Source organism: Lichenostomus cassidix, chromosome 27 (genome assembly GCF_008360975.1).
Source record: "Lichenostomus cassidix isolate B80296 chromosome 27, HeHo_3.0, whole genome shotgun sequence".
Lineage (NCBI taxonomy): Eukaryota > Metazoa > Chordata > Aves > Passeriformes > Meliphagidae > Lichenostomus > Lichenostomus cassidix.
In genome coordinates, this window is record NC_139507.1 from 5,480,662 (window position 1) to 5,498,228 (window position 17,567).

Below are 17,567 nucleotides of genomic sequence, written 5' to 3' on the forward strand. Positions count from 1 at the left end.
CCGTGGGGGTGTCACATCACGGGGGGTTTAGGGCTGGAGAAGGGGGACATTGTCCCGTGCGTGGGGAGGGGACTGTGCGGCGGGGGAGACACGGAGGGGTCACTCAGGATGTCCCCGCGCGGGTGACACAGCCGCGGGAGGCCGCGCTGTCCCCAGGTGTCCCCGCACACCTGCGCGCTCAGGTAACGCGGTGCGGCGGGAGGTGCGCGGCCCCTTTAAGGGGCGTGTCCGGAAGCAGCCCCGCCCCGCCCGGCCCCGCCCGGCCCCGCCCCTCCCCGCGCACCGGTCCCGGTGGGGCGGCAGGGCAGGGCGGGTACGGCGGCCGGTGCGGGACATGGCGCGGCGCCGCCGGCTGCTGCCGCCTGCGCTGCCGGGGCTGCTGCTGGGGCTCGGCCCGGTGCTGCTCGGCGCCGCCGCCGCCTTCAACCTGGACCGCACCTTCCCGGTGCTCAAGGAGGGCCCCGCCGGAGCCTTGTTCGGCTTCTCGGTAGCGCTGCACCGGCAGACGGAGCGCAGCCTGTGAGCGCGGGCGGCGGGCGGCGGGCGGGGGGCGATCCCGCGGCGGGCGGGGGGCGGCTGTGGCCTCCGTGCGATGCGGGAGAGAGAGGGGAGGCTCACCTGTGGGGAGGAGAGCCCCGTGGGGGTGTGGGGGTCCCTGTGAGGATCGGGGGTCCCCGGGAGGATCGGGGGGTGCCCGGCGGTTGGGACCCCCGGGAGGCGGAGGAGAGTGAGACAGCGCTTTACCTGTGCCGCGGTGTCCCCGTGGAGCGGGGGGATCACCGCGGGTGGGGGATCCCCGTGGGGTGCGGAGGGATCCCCGTGGGGTGGGGCAGAGCGGGGAGTGTCCCCCGTGGGGGTGAGGAGCCCCCCCTTAGGGTGGGGGTCCCTGTGGATCGGAGCAGGGCGGAGAGACCCCCGTGGGTGCTGGGGATCTCTCCGGGGGCGTTGGGGATCCCCCGTGGGTGTTGGGGGTCTCTCCGGGGTGTTGGGGGTCCCTCCGGGGTGTCGGGGTCCCTGTCGCTGTGTCAGGGCAAAGGTCCCTTCCCGCGCTGCAGAGGGGGCGGGGGCGCACCTGGAGGGGCTGCGGGGGTGCCAGGAGAGGGAGGGGCGCCCCGGGGGCTCCAGGTGCTGGGGGGGAGCTGGGGGGTCCCTCGAGGCTCAGGTCAAGGGGATCTCCCTGCTCGCGGCTTTCCCGCACCCCGGTATTTTCGGGGCTCCCGTTGCTGGGGTCCCACCCTGACCCCCCTGCTCATTGCTGAGCACCCACAGCGGGTCCCAGTGACACGGGGGGACCTGGCAGCGCAGTGGGGACACCCCATGTCCCCCGCGATGGGCTGGAAGCCCCACAGCCCCCCGGGACAGCGGATCCCTTCCCTCCCGGCCGGCGCCGACCCTCAGCGGGGCGGTTTTGGAGCCCCTCGTGTCCCCCCGAGCTCCCGGCGAGGCCCCACCGCCGGGGAACCTGTTGGACTGTGGTTCCTGCTGCCGGGCAAAGCCCCAACAAAAGCCCTTTTCAGCCGGAGCATTCCCCGTGCCATCCCGCCGCTGTCACTCGCCGTGTCCCCCGCTGTCCCCCCGCTCCACCGGACCCCCCCGATCCCCGTCCCGATCCCTCCCGGCTGGAAATTCTCCTCCGCGCCGGGAGAAAGCTCCGCCGCAGGGGCTGGGCTGGGTTTGTCCCCCTCAAGGGCGCAGGTTTTCGCCGGATCAGCCTGCCGAGGAACTCCCGGCTCCGGGGGGCTCCTCGGGAGACCCCCAGCGATCCCGTTTTTCCCGCGGGGGGCTGGCAGCAGCTGCTGGATGCAGCATGTGCCGCTCCGCATTCCAGGGATGCATTTCGGCCCTTGGCCCCGCCGTGGGATGGGGAGTTGTTGTTGCTGCTGTGCGGGAGGAGCAGAGCCGAGCCGTTCCGTGCCGAGCAGCTGGGGGGGCTGCGGGATCCCCCTGCCCTCGGGGACACTCGGGTCCTGCCCGCTCCGGTGGCACCGGGACAGATCGCTCCGTGTTTTCCCAGCAGCGGCTCGGGGGGGACTCTGGGGGGCTGTGACAGGGACGCGCCACCCCCCCACCTGCGCCGCGTGTCCCGGCGTGTCCCAGCGTGATCCCGGCGGGGCGCGGAGGCTCCGCCGGCTGCGGGGGAGAGGCTGCGGAGCCAGAACCGCCCCGGGAATTCGCGCCCCGTTCCGCGGCGCGGGGGAGTGGCGGCTGGAGTGGCGCGGGGTTCTCTCAATCCACGGGGGTGTCCCCAGTTTGGGGTGTCGCAGCCGCTCCGGGACGTTGTGGCAGGACAGGACGGGTGCCGGGGGGTCCCTCGGGCCCCTCAAGGGCAGAGCCACAGCCCCGGGGGTCTCACCGCGCCCCGGTGGCGGATGGAGCTGCCCTGCCCTGTGCTCGCAGGTGCAGGGTGGGGACAGGAAAGGGACGCTTCCTGCCCCCGTCATGCCCCACAGGCGCGCGGGACGGGGTGTCCCACGAGGTGCGCCGTGCTTTTTGGGGGGCTGACCTCTGCCCTGGCTGCGCCGCGCCCGCAGGGATGGCACTGAGACCGGAGCGATGCTCCAGGGCAGCACTGGCGTTCCCGAAGCCCCGGCGGGGTGCGGGGAGTCGCTTCCCGGGCGGGGCTGGCGGGGGGCCAGGCGGGCCAGGGCGATGCCGGAGCCCCCCCGTTCCGCCCCCGCCGCGTTTTGCGCGCTGCGCCGAGCGCTGCCCATGCAAAGGTTTGTTTGCTCGCTCCTCCCCGGCCAGGTGAAGGCGGGCTGGCAGCGGGGCTGTTATCAGCCCTCCCGAGATTAGGGAACTCCTCGGGCTGCCCGTGTCCGGCCGCTCCCACCGGGAGCCGCTTTGGCTGGCGGCCGTGGCGGGGAGAGCCGGTAAATCCAGCCCAGGTGGGTCTGGAGGTGCCTGGCTGACCTGGGGAAACTGAGGCACGGGAGATCCGTGCCGGGAAGGCTGAAGCTCCCCCCAGCTCTGCAGCCGAGGGGGAGGCAGCACCCCCATGTGCACCCCTGTGGGAGCTGGGCTCTGCCCGGGGCTCGGGGGTCTTCCTGGTTGCAGCTGGCTGGTGAGCAGAGCGCTCTGCTGGCTGCCTTCCCGGCTCTCCCTCCCCCTCGGCGGGGCTTTTGCGGATTGCTGGAGCTGGCGGAGCTCCCCCTGCCTTGGCCCGAGTCCGCCGGGGTCCTGCGGGGCTGCGGCTGCTCGGCAGGAGGAGGGGGACGGCTGTGGGGCCATCGATCATCCCTCCGTCCGTCCGTCCGTCCGTCCGTCCAGGACCCATCGGCCCTTCTCCCGCCTCCTTTCCCGGGGCTGTCAGTGGATTTGCCAGCTCAGGGACCCTCACTGCACACACAGTGACACTGGGGACAATTTGGGGGCTGGCCGCGGTCCGGAGCCCCCCGTTCCTGCCTGCTGCCCCCCTCCTGGCTCTGTCACCCCGGAGCTCGGGGGGATCTGGATGAGGAGCTCCCCGCGCTGCCCTGGGGAGGGGGCTGGGGGGCTCGGGGGGTGCGCGACCCCCCAATTCCAGCCCTCGCTGAGGTGTCCGGGTGGGATTCTCTGCCACCCTCGCCTCTCCCACCCCAGGAAGGGCACATTTTGGGGTCCTGATGCCCAAACCCTCCCACAGCCCCCCCTCCCCGCTCAGCCCCCCCGTTTGCCAGCGCGGATTAGGACGGAGCGCGGCCTCACATTCCTGCTTCCCTCCCTTCCCGGCCTCCCCCTCGTGCCGCTCTGACCATCTCCAGCACAGTCCCAGCTCCCCGTCCCCCCGCCGCGGTGGGACCAGTGCCACCAACCGGCCCGGCCTGCCCACAATCCCCGGTAATTCCCGGTTCCCCGGGATCCCCGGCAAGCCGGGCGGCACTGGCACCCTGGATGGCGCACTGGCTGGGGGCTCCCCTGGGTGTCCCCCTGCCCTGGTGGCACTCGGGAGCCCCCCGCATCCCGCGCTCCCCCTGTTCCCAGGAGCAGAGCCTGCGGGTGGGCTGCCGTGCCGGGAATCTTGGCTGCGAGCTGCGGGATGCCGGAGCTGCCTGGCCTGGGTGGGCTCCCAGCCCCCGGGGGCGGCGGGTCCGGCTGAGCCGGGACCACCGGGGGAGCCTGGGGACACCCCCGGCTGTGGCACCCGCAGGTCCCGCCGGGGTTCGGGGAGACAGGACCCCCCAGTTTTCCCTCCATTCCTGACTCACAGCAGCTGCCCTGAGTCACTTCCCCCCGGTTCCAGGGGGACAGTGGTGCCCCTTGTGCCCCCCCGGGAGCTGGGGGGTGCAGATTCCTTTGTGCCGAGCTGGCACAAGCCAGGAGGCATCACTCCCCTCCTTCCCTTCCCTTCCCGGCGCTCCCGCTTTCCGGGGGGTTCGGCACCCCCAGCCCGCCATTCCTGCCGGGAGCAGCCCCCCCGGAACCCCTTTTGGGGGGTGAGCGATGCCAGCCCCCCCCACCTGCAGCCCCGGGCTGACTCAGGCGGCCCGGGGGGGTCCCGGCGTGCCGGGGCGGGGGCTGCCCGGGGCTCCGCATTCCTCCTGCGCCTGGGCTTTGAGTCAGCGCCCGGCCCGCCCGGACGTGCCCGCGCTGCCGGGCCCGCATTGCTCAGCTTCCCGGCACTCCCTGCCCGCCGGCGCTGCCCTGGGGACAGCGGCACTTGTCCCTGTCCTCGCTGGTGGCCTTGCTGAGGACTGGCCAGCTCATTGCCCCAGTGCCCGGTGCTCAGGTCTGGGTGCCGTGTCCCCTCCGTGTCCTGGGTGTCATGTCCCCTCCGTGTCCCCTCATGTCCTGGGTGTCGTGTCCCCTCCGTGTCCTGGGTGCCGTGTCCCCTCCGTGTCCCCTCCGTGTCCCCTCCATGTCCTGGGTGCCGTGTCCCCTCCGTGTCCCCTCATGTCCTGGGTGCCGTGTCCCCTCCGTGTCCTGGGTGCCATGTCGTGGGTGTCGTGTCCCCTCATGTCCTGGGTGCCGTGTCCCCTCATGTCCTGGGTGCCGTGTCCCCTCATGTCCTGGGTGTCGTGTCCCCTCCGTGCCGTGTCCCCTCATGTCCTGGGTGCCGTGTCCCCTCATGTCCTGGGTGCCGTGTCCCCTCCGTGTCCTGGGTGCCGTGTCCTGGGTGCCGTGTCCCCTCCGTGTCCCCTCATGTCCTGGGTGCCGTGTCCTGGGTGCCGTGTCCCCTCCGTGTCCTGCCTGCCACAGCGATGCACTTCCTCTCCCAGCACGGCCACCTCCACGCCATTGTCCTCGCGCTCCCCAAGGACTTCCCGGCGGAAAGGCTGGCCCTTCCGGAGCCCTCCGGCTGTGCCAGCTGCCACTGCCACCAGCCAGCCCCGCGCCAGGGCCACCCTGGGGCCTTCCCTGGGCTCTGCGGCATCGTCCCTTGGGGTGGGCGGCGCCGGTGGGTGGGAGATCCTTCAGCATCGCCTCAGGGTGCTCATCCAGCCTGGAACGCCAATGTCCCCCTGCCATGGCACTGCCGGGCCACCCCGGGGGTTGGGTCACCCCCAGGAGGTCACTGTCACCAGTCCTGGGACACCCCGGTGCTGCCGGAGCCCCTCTGGGTGAGGGGTGTGTGTTTGTCCAGGACGAGGGGTGTTTGTCCAGGATGAGGGTGTTTGTCTGTCCAGGCGGAGGAGTGTCCATCCCAGCTCCCCCTCCCCGCTCCCGGGGTCTCTGTCCCCTGTCCCCTGTCCCCTGTCCCCTGTCCCCTGTCCCGGCGTTCCCTGGCTCGGGAGCTCCTCGCTGTCCGCCAGACGCGCCGCAGCTGTTCTGGGGCTGCAGATCAAAGGTTGGCCGGGCAGGGACGGGCTGGGGGTGTTTACACAGTCGGGGGGCCCCGGCGGGGCTGGGGGCGCTGAGCAGCCCCCTCCTCTTGTTCTCCCCGCCAGCACAGCGAGGTTTGGGGGGGTCACTCTGACCCCTCTTCCCGCACTGCTTTTTGGGGTGTCAGGGTGTGACAAGCAGCTCTGGTTCCCTCCCAGCGCCCCCTCCCCAGGCTCTGCACCCCTAAAGGCGTTTGGGGGGTTCGGGGGGTTAGACCTGCTCCCCAAACCCACCCAGCTCCCCTTCCTGCCCCCAGGCTGCTGGTTGGAGCTCCCCAGGACGCCGAGCCGGTGAACGGGACACGGACGGGAGCAGTGTACGCCTGTCCCCTGAGCGCCAGCACCCGCGACTGCCAGCGCCTGGCCATCGAGCTCAGGGGTGGGTGACCTTGGGGTGACCCCTGGGCTGTGGGTGACCCCGGGCTGTGGGTGACCCCTGGGCTGTGGGTGACCCCCGGGGTGTGGGTGACCCCCGGGGTGTGGGTGACCCTGGGGTGACCCCAGGCTGTGGGTGACCCCCGGGGGTGTGAGCCCCCAGACCTCTCTCGGACCCCTCTCACGCTGCCCCTTGCCCCCCAGATGAGCCGGACAAGGCCATCATTGAGGACATGTGGCTGGGGGTGACAGTGGCCAGCCAGAGACAGGCGCCGGGCAGGGTGTTGGTGAGTCTGGGGGCACCGCGGGGTTTGCACGCCCAGATCCTGGTTCCTTGCACACCCAGATCCTTGCACATCCAGATCCTGGAGGAGTTTTGCACACCCAAATCCCAGTTCCTTGCACACACACACTCTTGGAGTGCCCCTTCACCTTTGAGGTGTCCCCTGACCCTCGGTGTCCCCTGCTGTCCCCAGGCCTGTGCCCATCGCTACACTCAGGTGCAGTGGTCAGTCCCTGAGCTGTCCCTGCAGTCAGTCCCTGAGCTGTCCCTGTCCCCAGGCCTGTGCCCACCGCTACACTCGGGTGCTGTGGTCACTCCCTGAGCTGTCCCCTGTCCTGGTGGGTGCTGTGGTCAGTCCCTGAGCTGTCCCTGTCCCCAGGCCTGTGCCCACCGCTACACTCGGGTGCTGTGGTCAGTCCCTGAGGTGTCCCTGCTGTCCCCAGGCCTGTGCCCACCGCTACACTCGGGTGCTGTGGTCAGGCGCCGAGGCGCAGCGCCGCATGGTCGGTCGCTGCTATGTCCGAGGCAATGACCTGCGGCTGGACCTCGGGGACGAGTGGCAGACGTACCACAACGAGATGTGCAACGCCAACACCGACACCGACGAGACGGGCATGTGCCAGATGGGCACCAGCGCCGGCTTCAGCGCCAACATCATCTACTTCGGGGCGCCCGGCGCCTACAACTGGCAGGGTGAGGGGCTGGGGGGCTGTGAGGGGCTGCGGGGGCTGGGGGCTGGGGGCTGGGGGGCTGGGGGGCTGGGGGCTGGGGCTGGGGGCTGGGGGCTGGGGGTGCTGGGGGGCTGTGAGGGGCTGCGGGGGGCTGGGGGGCTGCAGGGGGCTGGGGGTGCTGGGGGAGGCTGGGGGGGGCTGGGGGGACAGGGGGGCTCAGCACCCCGGGGGTCAGCAGGGCTCTCTGGGCTTCCCTTCTCCTGGGGCTTTCCTGACCTTTGGGGTGTTTCCTTCCCCGGGGTACCCCATGGACACCCCGTTGCTGGGGTGCCTGTTCCCCTATGGGACCCCTATGGGACCCCTGTGGGACCCCCATTCTGGGGTTCCTTTACCCCTGTGGGACCCCCATTGCTGGGATGCCTGTTCCCCTATGGGACCCCTATAGGATCCCAATTCCCGGGGTGCCTGTACCCCTATGGGACCCCCATTGCTGGGATGCCTGTTCCCCCATGGGACCCCTATAGGATCCCAATTCCCGGGGTATCTGTTCCCCTATGGAACCCCTATGGAACCCCTATGGGACCCCCATCGCTGGGGTGCCTGTACCCCCATAGGACCCCCATTCCCAGGGTGCCTGTAGCCCCATGGGACCCCTATGGGACCCCAATTCCCTGAGGCACCTGTACCCCCATGGGACTCCAATTCCCGGGGTGCCTGTAACCCCATAGAACCCCATAGGGCATTCCAGGGTACCCCCATAGGACCCCTATGGGACCCCAATTCCTGGGGTTCCTATACCCCTATGGGACCCCCATTGCTGGGGTACCTGTACCCCTATGGGACCCCATAGGACCCCCATTGCTGGGGTGCCTGTATCCCCATAGACCCCCATTCTCGGCACATCTGTACCCCCATGGGACCCCAATTCCCAAGGTGCCTGTAACCCCATAGAACCCCATAGACCCCATAGGACATTCCAGGGTACCCCCATAGGACCCCCATGGGACCCCAATTCCCTGAGGCACCTGTACCCCCGTGGGACCCCCATGGGACCCCCGTTCTCTGAGGCGCTTGTACCTCTATGGGACCCCCATGGGACCCCCATTTCTGGGGTGCCTGAACCCTCATAGGACCCCCACAGGACCCCCATTCCCCCCTTGCCCCCCTCCCGGTGGGTTCCCCACCCCGCTGTGGGGCTCACGCCCCCTCACGCCCCCCTCACCCCCCAGGCACCGACTACATGCTGCAGAGGGACAATTGGGATCTGCACGACTTCTCCTACCCCAACAAGAGGAACGGCAACACCTACATAGGTGGGGCTTTGGAGGATGGATTTAGGGGGAAGTTTATGGGGTTTTTTTAGGGATTTTTTGGGGGTGGATGTTAAATGGGCGGGGGGGCTTAGGAACACTGGGATGGTGGCAGTAGGGGGGGGCAATGGTGACATCAGGGCGACGTTGGGACATTCAGGGGGACGGAGGGGGAATATGAGGTGGCGATTTGGGGCGAGGAGGAGGTTTGGGGACTGCGGGTTTGGGGCGTGGATGTCAAAGGCGCTGGGAACACTTAGAGCCACTTAGGGACACTTAGGGACACTTCGGGCCACTTAAGGACACTTAGGGACACTTAGGGCTGGAGACACCCGGGGGGCTGGAGGGGCCCGGGGTGGGGTTTATGGGGTGTGGGGGCAATGTGGGGCTCCCGGGGGCTATGTGGGGCTGCCGGGGGCTATGTGGGGCTATCGGGGGCTATGTGGGGCCATCGGGGGCTATGTGGGGCTATCGGGGGCTATGTGGGGCTCCCGGGGGCTATGTGCGGCTGCCGGGGGCTATGTGGGGCCACCCCCAGCCCCTCTCCGACACCCCGCCCCGCTCAGGGTACACGGCCGAGGTGGGCAGCGCGGTGCTGCAGCAGGACGCGGTGACAGTGGTGACAGGAGCGCCGCGCTATCGCCACACGGGCGCCGTGCTGCTGCTGAGCCGCGGCGCTCGCCAGGCGCTCAACGGGAGCCTCGTGCTGCCCGGGCCGCAGGTTGGCTCCTATTTCGGCAGCGCCATCGCCCTGGCCGACCTCAACAACGACGGGTGAGGGGCGCGACCCCCGGCTGGGGGGCTTCCTGAGGCTTTTGGGGCTTCCTGCCGCTCCTGGGGGCTCTAGCGGGCTTCCTGAGGCTTCTGGGGGCTTCCTGCAGCTCCGGGGGGCTCTAGGGGGCTTCCCGCAGCTCTCCCGGGCTGGGGTCTGTCAGCCTCTGAGGGTGGGGTGTCTGATTTAGGATGTCCTGGAGCTCAGGTGGGCTGAGACCCCCCAGTTCCCGGGGGTTGGGGTCTCCCCTGGAGCATCCTGCAGCTCAGGACCCCGCAGCTCCGGGCTGGGGGTCTCACCTGGGACACTGAGGGGTGTCTGTGGGTCACAGCTCCGCGGTGGGGAGGTTTTTTGGGGGGATCCGTGTGGGGTTGGGGTGGTGTGACAGCCCCGTCCCCGATGTCCCCGATGATGTCCCCGCTGTCCCCGCAGCTGGCAGGACCTGCTGGTCGGGGCTCCCTACTACTTCGAGCGGAAGCAGGAGGTGGGGGGCGCGGTGTTCGTGTACATGAACGAGGCTGGGGGCTTCCAGCCCCTGCCCAGCCTGCTCCTCACCGGCCCCAGCTACTCGGGCTTCGGCTTCGCCCTGGCCAGCCTCGGGGACATCAACCAGGATGGCTTCCAGGGTGAGCTCTGGGGACAGCTCTGGGGACAGCAGCTTTCTGGGGGGCTGCGGGGGGTGTGGGGAAAGGTGGGATCTCTGGAGAGGTTTGGGGTGAAGAGGAGGAGATGGGGGGTGGAGGGGTTGGGGGTCCTGGTTGTCCCATTATTCCTTCTTTCCCTCCTCCCCTCCCTCCTGCGCCGAGTTTGTGGGGTCTGACCTGAAAGGGGGACCCCAAACGTGGCTGAGGCTGAATTTGGGGTCCTGGGGGGGCTCTGGGGGGGCTGACCGTGCTCTGGTCCCCCCAGATATCGCCGTGGGGGCTCCTTTCGAGGGGCCTGGCAAGGTCTACATCTACCACAGCAGCGCCGAGGGGCTGCAGGAGAGACCCCGGCAGGTACCCACCGACCCAGGATTGCTCAGTGGGATCACTCAGGGTCTGGATCCCCTCCGGGGTTTCGGGATCTGGATCCCCTCTGGGGTTTCGGGGGCTGGATCCCCTCCGGGGTTTCGGGGTCTGGATCCCCTCCGGGGTTTTGGGATCTGGATCCCCTCTGGGGTTTCGGGGTCTGGATCCTCTCTGGGGTTTCGGGGTCTGGATTCTCTCTGGGGTTTTGGGGTCTGGATCCCCTCCGGGGTTTTGGGGTCTGGATTCTCTCTGGGGTTTCAGGGTCTGGATCCTCTCTGGGGTTTTCGGGGTCTGGATCCCCTGCAGGGTTTTGGGGTCTGGATTCTCTCTGGGATTTCGGGGTCTGGATCCTCTCTGGGTTCCCCCCGAGCATCCCCAGCTCCAGGGTGGGTTGATCCCCAGATCTGCAGGGTTTTGAGCACGGGGTGACCCCCTGACCCCAAACCAGGTGATCAGTGGGTCAGAGCTCGGCCCCACCACCATACAAACCTTCGGCTACTCCCTGAGCGGCGGGCTGGACGTGGATGGCAATTCCTACCCCGACCTGCTGGTGGGCAGCCTGAGCGAGCACATCGTCCTGCTCAGGTACGGCCGTGGGGACAGGGGACAGCTGTCCTGTCCCCTGCCACCCCCCGGGTTGGGCACAGAGCAGGGGGGCTCAGCCAACCCCAATCCCTGCCCAGAGCCCGTCCTGTCATCAACATCCTGGACAAGACCTTCACGGTGACCCCCGGCAAGGTGGACCCTGCGCAGTGCACGCCCAGATCCTGGTGAGCCCCCGCTGTCCCCAGTGTCCCCAGTGCTGCTGGTGGCACCCTGGCTCGGCTCACAGCCCCTCTGTCCCCACAGCATGACGGTGACTCTGTGCTTCTCCTACAACCAGAGCGCAGGGGATCCCAACTACAGGGAGAGGATCAGTGAGTGGGGGTCTCAGGGGGATGTGGGGACATGGGGACACAGTGGGGGTGTTGGGGACAGCAGTGCCACTCGTGCTGTCCCCAGCCCTGCAGTACACACTGGAGGCTGACAGGGATCGTCACCCACCCCGGGTCAAGTTCTCTGGGTCCCAATCTGCCACCTACACTGGGGACTTCTCCATGCCTGACACCCGCTGCCAGTCCCAGGAGCTGCTGCTGCTGGTGAGTGTCCTTCCTTCCTTCCCTCCTTCCTTCCTTCCCTCCTTCCTTCCCTCCTTCCTTCCTTCCTTCCTTCCTTCCTTCCTTCCTTCCTTCCTTCCTTCCTTCCTTCCTTCCTTCCTTCCTTCCTTCCTTCCTTCCCTCCCTCCCTCCCTCCCTCCCTCCCTCCCTCCTGGGCTGAGTCGGGGGTCTCACAGCAGACCCCAGCCGTGGCTGGAGCTGCAGTTTGGGGTCAGGGAGGGATGTGGCTGTCACCTCCACCACCCTGCAGGACAATGTCAGGGACAAGCTGCACCCCATCGTGCTCTCCATGAACTACTCGCTGCTGGAGAAGCCCAGGAGGTTCCAGCTGGGCCCTCACTCCCTGGACGCCTTCCCCGTGCTCAACCAGGACCAGTCCCACGAGAACGAGACCAAGGTGTGCCCTGGGGGGCAGGGGGTCACTCTGGGGTGTCCGGGGGGGGTCACAGGGGCTCACGGGGACATCCCTGTCCCTGCAGATTGAGTTCCAGAAGGAATGTGGCTCCGACAACCAATGCTACAGCAACCTCCAGCTCCAGAGCAGCTTTGTCACCGAGCAGAACCAGCCCCTGCCCAGGTGACAGCGGGGCCCTGCGTGTCCCCACCCGCCCTGTGCCACCCCCGGGGCTGTCTCTGTCCCCAGGCAGGGCTGACCCCGCTGTCGCCGCAGGGTGAACGGGACGCAGGTGCTGCAGTACAGCCGCGACGTGCGCAAGCTGCACCTGAGCATCAACATCACCAACGTCCCCACGAGTCCCACCGACGGCGAGGACGCCCACGAGGCCCTGCTGAACGTCACCGTGCCCCCCAGCCTGCTGCCCTCCTCCGTGCGCCCGGTACGGGGACACCCTGTGGCCCTGTGTCACACCGGGACCAGGGGGGCTCGGCCAGGATGTCCCTGACCCTCCTGCCTTCCCCAGAGCGGCGCCTGCACCTTCGGAGAGACAGTGCTGTGCGAGCTGGGAAACCCCTTCAAGAGGAACCAGAGGGTGAGGGCTCTGCCCCACAGCTGCCCCACAGCTGCCCCACAGCCCTTCCTGGGGGGCTCAGAGGGTGGGGTCCAGCTGAGCTGCTCCCTGTCCCCCCTGCGTGCAGGCAGAGCTGACCATCACCTTCGAGGCCATCGGGATCATGCTGGACACGCGGGAGGTCGTGGTGTGGCTGGATCTGTCCACGTGAGTGGGAGGGGGAAGGACAGGGATGGGGATGGTCCTGTTGGGATGGGGATGGTCCTGTTGGGATCAGGATGGTCCTATTGGAATGGGGATGATCCTGTTGGCATGGGGATGGGGGTGGGGATGGGGATGATTCTATTGGGATGGGGATAGTCCTGTGGGGATGGGGATGGGGATGGGGATGGTCCCGTTGGGATGGGGAGATGCCGATCCCGGTGCCCTGACAGGCAGAGCACCCAGGACGATCTGCAGCCCGTGCTGGCCAAGCTGCTGGTGGATTACAGCATCCAGTCCTCGCTGAGCATGTGAGTGTCCCCTCCGCCCCTCCGTGTCCCCTCCGCCCCTCCGTGTCCCCTCCATCCATCTCTGTCCCCTCCACCCCTCCGTGTCCCCTCCATTCCAGCCCCCCGAGCCTGGCAGTGCCAGCCCTCCGCGTCGCAGGAATGGGGCAGGAACGGGATGTCCCCTCTGTCCCTCACGCCATTCCCGTCCCCCCATCCCGTTCCCAGAGCCGCATCGCACATCCAGTCGTACTTCAGCGGGACGGTGGTGGGCGAGTCGGCCATGAAACAGGAGCAGGACGTGGGCAGCCCCCTCACCTTCGACTTCCAGGTGCGCTGGGCGCGGCCGGCGGGAGGGAGGGAGGAGGATTTGGGAATGCCGGAAGGAGGAGGATTTGGGAATGCCGGACTCCACCTCCCGCCCTGCCCCGCAGGTGACCACCAAAGGCGAGTCCCTGGGCACGCTGGGCACCATCCTGCTGGGCTTCGAGTGGCCCTACGAGATCCCCAACGGCAAGTGGCTCCTGTACCCCACCGAGATCCTGGTCAACGGCAACGACACGTGTCACCCCCCCGGGGGGCTCATCAACCCCCTCAACCTCACCGTGAGTCCCGCAGGGCTGTGTCACTCAGTCCCTGCCCCGCCGCGGGGCTCCTGCAGCCCCCCGGGGCTCTGATGGGGTTCGTGTCGCCCCCAGCTCCTGCAGGACCAAGCTCCATCCCGGCGCAGACGGGAGCTGGAGCCCCCCGAGGCTGGGGAGCCTCCGGTCACCTTGGCCACCGGCCGGCGCCCGCGGTCCGAGACGGTGCTGGTGAGTGGGGCCGCGGGGGGCTGCGAGGGGCTGCGGGGGGCTGCGGGGGGCTGCGGGGGTCCAGCAGCACTTCCCCCCGGGATCAGTGTCCCCGCTGCACCAGGGAGGTGCTGTGGGACTTGTCCCCCTGACCCGCCGTGTCCCCCAGAGCTGCTCGGCGGGCACGGCGCGCTGCGTGTGGCTCGAGTGTCCCCTGCGGCAAACGCAGCTGCCCTCCAGCCTCAGCCTGCGCGCCCGCGTGTGGAACAGCACCTTCATCGAGGTCAGTCCCGGGCTGCGGGGGGACCGAGACTGCCAGGGCTCTGCTCGGAGCCCGGCACACAGCCCTGTGTGTCCCCTTGTCATCTGTGTCCCCATCATCCGTGTGTCCCCTCATCATCTGTGTCCCCCCATCGTCCGTGTCCCCATCATCATCCGTGTATTGCCATCCCCATGTCCCTCTCCCTCATCCCCGTGTCCCTGACCGTCCGTGTCCCTCTCTGTCCCCCGTGTCCCCGCCGTGTCCGCAGGAGTTCCGCGACTTTGACCGGGTGAAGGTGACAGGCACGGCCACGCTGTTCCTGCGCTCGCAGGTCCCCACCATCACCATGAGGAACCACACGGTGCGGGTGAGCCGCGCGGGGCTCCTCACTGGGGCAGACTGGGCGGGACTGGGGCAGACTGGGCGGGACTGGGGCAGACTGGGCGGGACTGGGGCAGACTGGGCGGGACTGGGGCAGACTGGGCGGGACTGGGGCCGCCGGGAGCTCCCGGAGCTCGGTGCCCACCGCGGCTCTTCCCGCCCGCAGTTCTCCGTGGATGTGGATTCGGAGCTGCAGGAGGAGCAGCCGGCCGAGATCGCGCTCTGGCTGGTGCTGGTGTCGGTGGCAGCCGGGCTGCTGCTGCTGGGGATCATCATCCTCCTCCTCTGGAAGGTGAGGAAGGCCCCGAATCCCCGGAAAGGGGATTAGGGGGTGCAGGAGCCGCGCTGAGACCTGCCGGGCTCGTGTCACCCGTGGTGCCTCCTCCCGGCGTGGCGAGGGGTGCGAGGGACCCGCGGCTGGCAGGTTGTCCCCACAGCGGGAAGGTGCCCCCCGTGGGCGGCAGGTGCCCCCCAGGTGGAAGGTTTCCCCTTGGGAGGAAGATTCCCGGCTGCGGAGGGATGAGGAAGAGGAGCAGAGAGATTCTCGGCTTGTTTTGGCGTGCAGAGCGTTTTGGGATGTGCGCCCGAAGCAGGGCTGGATGGTGGCAGCTCCTTCCCTGTGGCTGCGCTGCGGGGACCTGGGGACCCCCACAGCCCCCTGGGGAGCCCCAGAACCCCCTGGGGACCCCCAGAACCCCCTGGGGATCCCCCAGCTCCCTGGGGACCCCCAGAACCCCCTGAGGACCCCCAGAACCCCCTGGGGACCCCCCAGCTCCCTGAAGCCCCCCGTTTTTACCCAGGAGGAGGTCGCTGGCTCTGCAGAGCCTCTCCCCCCCGAGCAGCTCCCATCAGCCCCCCGCGGCTGCGCGACGCTCATTTGCATAACCACGCCCCAGAGCATCCCATCAACCCCTTCGCAGCAGCATCGATTTTATTTTGCATAACCACGCCCCCAGCGAATCCCGTCAGCCCCCTCGCGGCAGTACCGGCTGCTCATTTGCATAACCACACCCCCAGGGGCTTCCGCCAGCCCCTCGGGGGGATTTGGGGTCTCTTCCCGGGACATTGGGGAGCCCTCTGTCCATCTGGGGAGCCCTCTGTCCATCCGGGGAGCCCTCTGTCCCTTCCCGGGACATTTGGGGAGCCCTCTGTCCCTTTCCGGGCATTTGGGGAGCCCTCTGTCCATCCGGGTTTCCCTCTGTCCCTCCCGGGTCTCTCCGGCCCGCTGACCCTGTCGCTGTCCCCTTCCCTGCAGTGCGGGTTCTTCCGGCGGGCCAACACGCGGGCCATGTACGAGGCCAAGGGGCAGAAGGCGGAGATGAAGATCCAGCCGTCGGAAACCGAGCGGCTCACGGATGACTACTAACGGGGGGCACCCCCTGTGCCCCCCCGGGCGCCGCGGCCGCCGCCTGGTAATGCCCCGAGGGGCTGAGCTGCGGCGGCATCTTCCTCCTCTTCAGCCTCCTCTCCTCTTCCTCTGTCCCTCCAGGGCTCCGCGGGGTCTCTCCGAGCGGCTCCAGGATCGCCGCTCCCTTTGCCTCTGCTCTCCGCCGCCTCGGGGGTCTCTGTCCTTCTCCCCGACCCTCTCCGGCCCCTCACTGACCGCTGCCCTCTCTCTTTCCCCCACCGCCAGTGCGACTTTTTCCAGCGGACCCGCTACTACCGGATCATGCCCAAGTACCACGCGGTGCGGATCCGGCAGGAGCAGCGCTACCAGCCCGGGCGGCTGCTGCCCCGCCGCCGCAAGAAGCTCTGGGTGACCAAGTGGCAGGAGCCGGACAAGTACTACTGACCCCCTGACCCCCCGCCCCGACCCCTGCGAGGGGGGCTTTGACTTTGCACAGTGCATCTCTCCCGTCCCCAGCCGTCCCCATCCCTCCCCTCGGACGCGGCCACCTCCGGCGTTGGCTCCCGCAGCCTCTCCCCGCTCGCCCGCCGGGCTCTTGCCCGCCCGTGCCTTGCCCGCTCGTGGGGCTGACCCCCAGATGTGCCCCCCGTGCTCCCCCGAGTGCTGCTGGGCTCACCGAGTGCCTTTTCCCCGCGCAGACACTCCGCTCGCCATGCCCCTGTCGCTGTCCCTGTCGCTGTCGCTGTCCCCCCGGGACACGTCCTGCTCGCCGGGACACGCTCGCCCTTCCCTCGGCGCTGGTTGCGGGACCTTCTGCTTTCCCCGGTGGGGCTGGGGGAGCTCCTTCCTTCCTCTATCCTCCTCCTCCTCATCACCGTGGGGTCTCACCGCGGTGTTCTCCCCGTGTTTTCCTGTTCTCCCCCTGTTTTCCCTGTTCTCCCCATGTTTGTTTTCCCTGTTCATCCCGTGTTTTCCCCGTTCATCCCGTGTTTTCCCCGTTCTCCCCGTGTATTCTCTGCTCTCCCCATGTTTTCCTGTTCTCCCCATGTTTTTTTTTCTTCATTCTCCCCGTGTTTTCCCTGTTCCTCCCCGTGTTTTTCCTGCTCTCCCTGTGTTTTCCGTGTTCTCCAGGTGTTTTCCCTGTCCTCCCCATGTTTTCCCTGCTCTCCCCACGTTTATCTTCCGTGTCCTCCCCGTGTTTTCCCTGCTCCCCCCGTTTTCCCTGCTCTCCCTATGTTTGTTTTCCCTTTCCTCCCCCTGTTTTCTCTGTCCTCCCCATGTTTCCGTGTCCTCCCCATGTTTATTTTCCCCGCTCTCCCCCCGTTTCCCCGAGCTTTCCCTCGGACGGGCGCAGCGCTCAGGCCGTGTCCCCATCCCTGTCCCTGTCCCCATCCCTCACCCTGTCCCCATCCCTCACCCTGTCCCCAGTCCCCTCACCCTGTCCCCATCCCTCACCCTGTCCCCATCCCTCACCCTGTCCCCAGTCTCCTCACCCTGTCCCCATCCCTCACCCTGTCCCCATCCCTCACCCTGTCCCCATCCCTCACCCTGTCCCCAATCCCCTCACCCTGTCCCCATCCCTCACCCTGTCCCCACACCCCACCGTCCCAATCCCTCACCCTGTCCCCATCCCTCCCCTGTCCCCACCCCTCACCCTGTCCCCAATCCCCTCACCCTGTCCCCATCCCTCGCCCTGTCCCCAATCCTCGCCCTGTCCATCCCTCACCCTGTCATCCCTCACCCTGTCCCAGTCCCTCACCCTGTCCCCAATCCCCTCACCCTGTCCCCATCCCCTCACCCTGTCCCCATCCCTCACCCTGTCCCCATCCCTCGCCTGTCCCCACACCTCACCCTGTCCCCAATCCCCTCACCCTGTCCCCATCCCTCGCCCTGTCCCCATCCCTCACCCTGTCCCCAATCCCTCACCCTGTCCCCAATCCCTCACCCTGTCCC

General features: G+C 68.4%; 1 protein-coding gene across 3 annotated transcripts; it reads left to right on the forward strand.

Moving 5' to 3' along the window:
* Nucleotides 1–270: 270 nt before the first annotated feature.
* On the forward strand, nucleotides 271–16,777 carry ITGA3 (integrin subunit alpha 3). Of its 3 annotated transcripts, none has more exons than XR_014856670.1 (26): nucleotides 271–519; nucleotides 6,056–6,177; nucleotides 6,378–6,460; nucleotides 6,900–7,149; nucleotides 8,357–8,440; nucleotides 9,004–9,211; nucleotides 9,642–9,835; nucleotides 10,119–10,207; nucleotides 10,668–10,804; nucleotides 10,903–10,989; nucleotides 11,069–11,136; nucleotides 11,222–11,358; nucleotides 11,627–11,773; nucleotides 11,856–11,953; nucleotides 12,047–12,212; nucleotides 12,297–12,365; nucleotides 12,472–12,551; nucleotides 12,779–12,856; nucleotides 13,061–13,163; nucleotides 13,267–13,437; nucleotides 13,531–13,644; nucleotides 13,793–13,906; nucleotides 14,154–14,252; nucleotides 14,433–14,558; nucleotides 15,900–16,517; nucleotides 16,746–16,766. XR_014856670.1 is itself a non-coding variant. In XM_085083432.1 (26 exons), the coding sequence occupies exons 1-25, from the start codon at nucleotides 335–337 to the stop codon at nucleotides 15,630–15,632; spliced, it is 3,120 nt and encodes a 1,039-aa protein (XP_084939558.1). In that variant the 5' UTR covers nucleotides 271–334; the 3' UTR covers nucleotides 15,633–15,678; nucleotides 15,900–16,038. The 3 variants fall into 3 exon arrangements, 2 of the variants coding, with proteins under 2 accessions (XP_084939558.1, XP_084939557.1); XM_085083432.1 differs by lacking the exon at nucleotides 16,746–16,766 and adding an exon at nucleotides 15,522–15,678 and having other exon boundaries at nucleotides 15,900–16,038; XM_085083431.1 differs by having other exon boundaries at nucleotides 15,900–16,777.
* The last annotated feature ends 790 nt before the right edge of the window (nucleotides 16,778–17,567 follow it).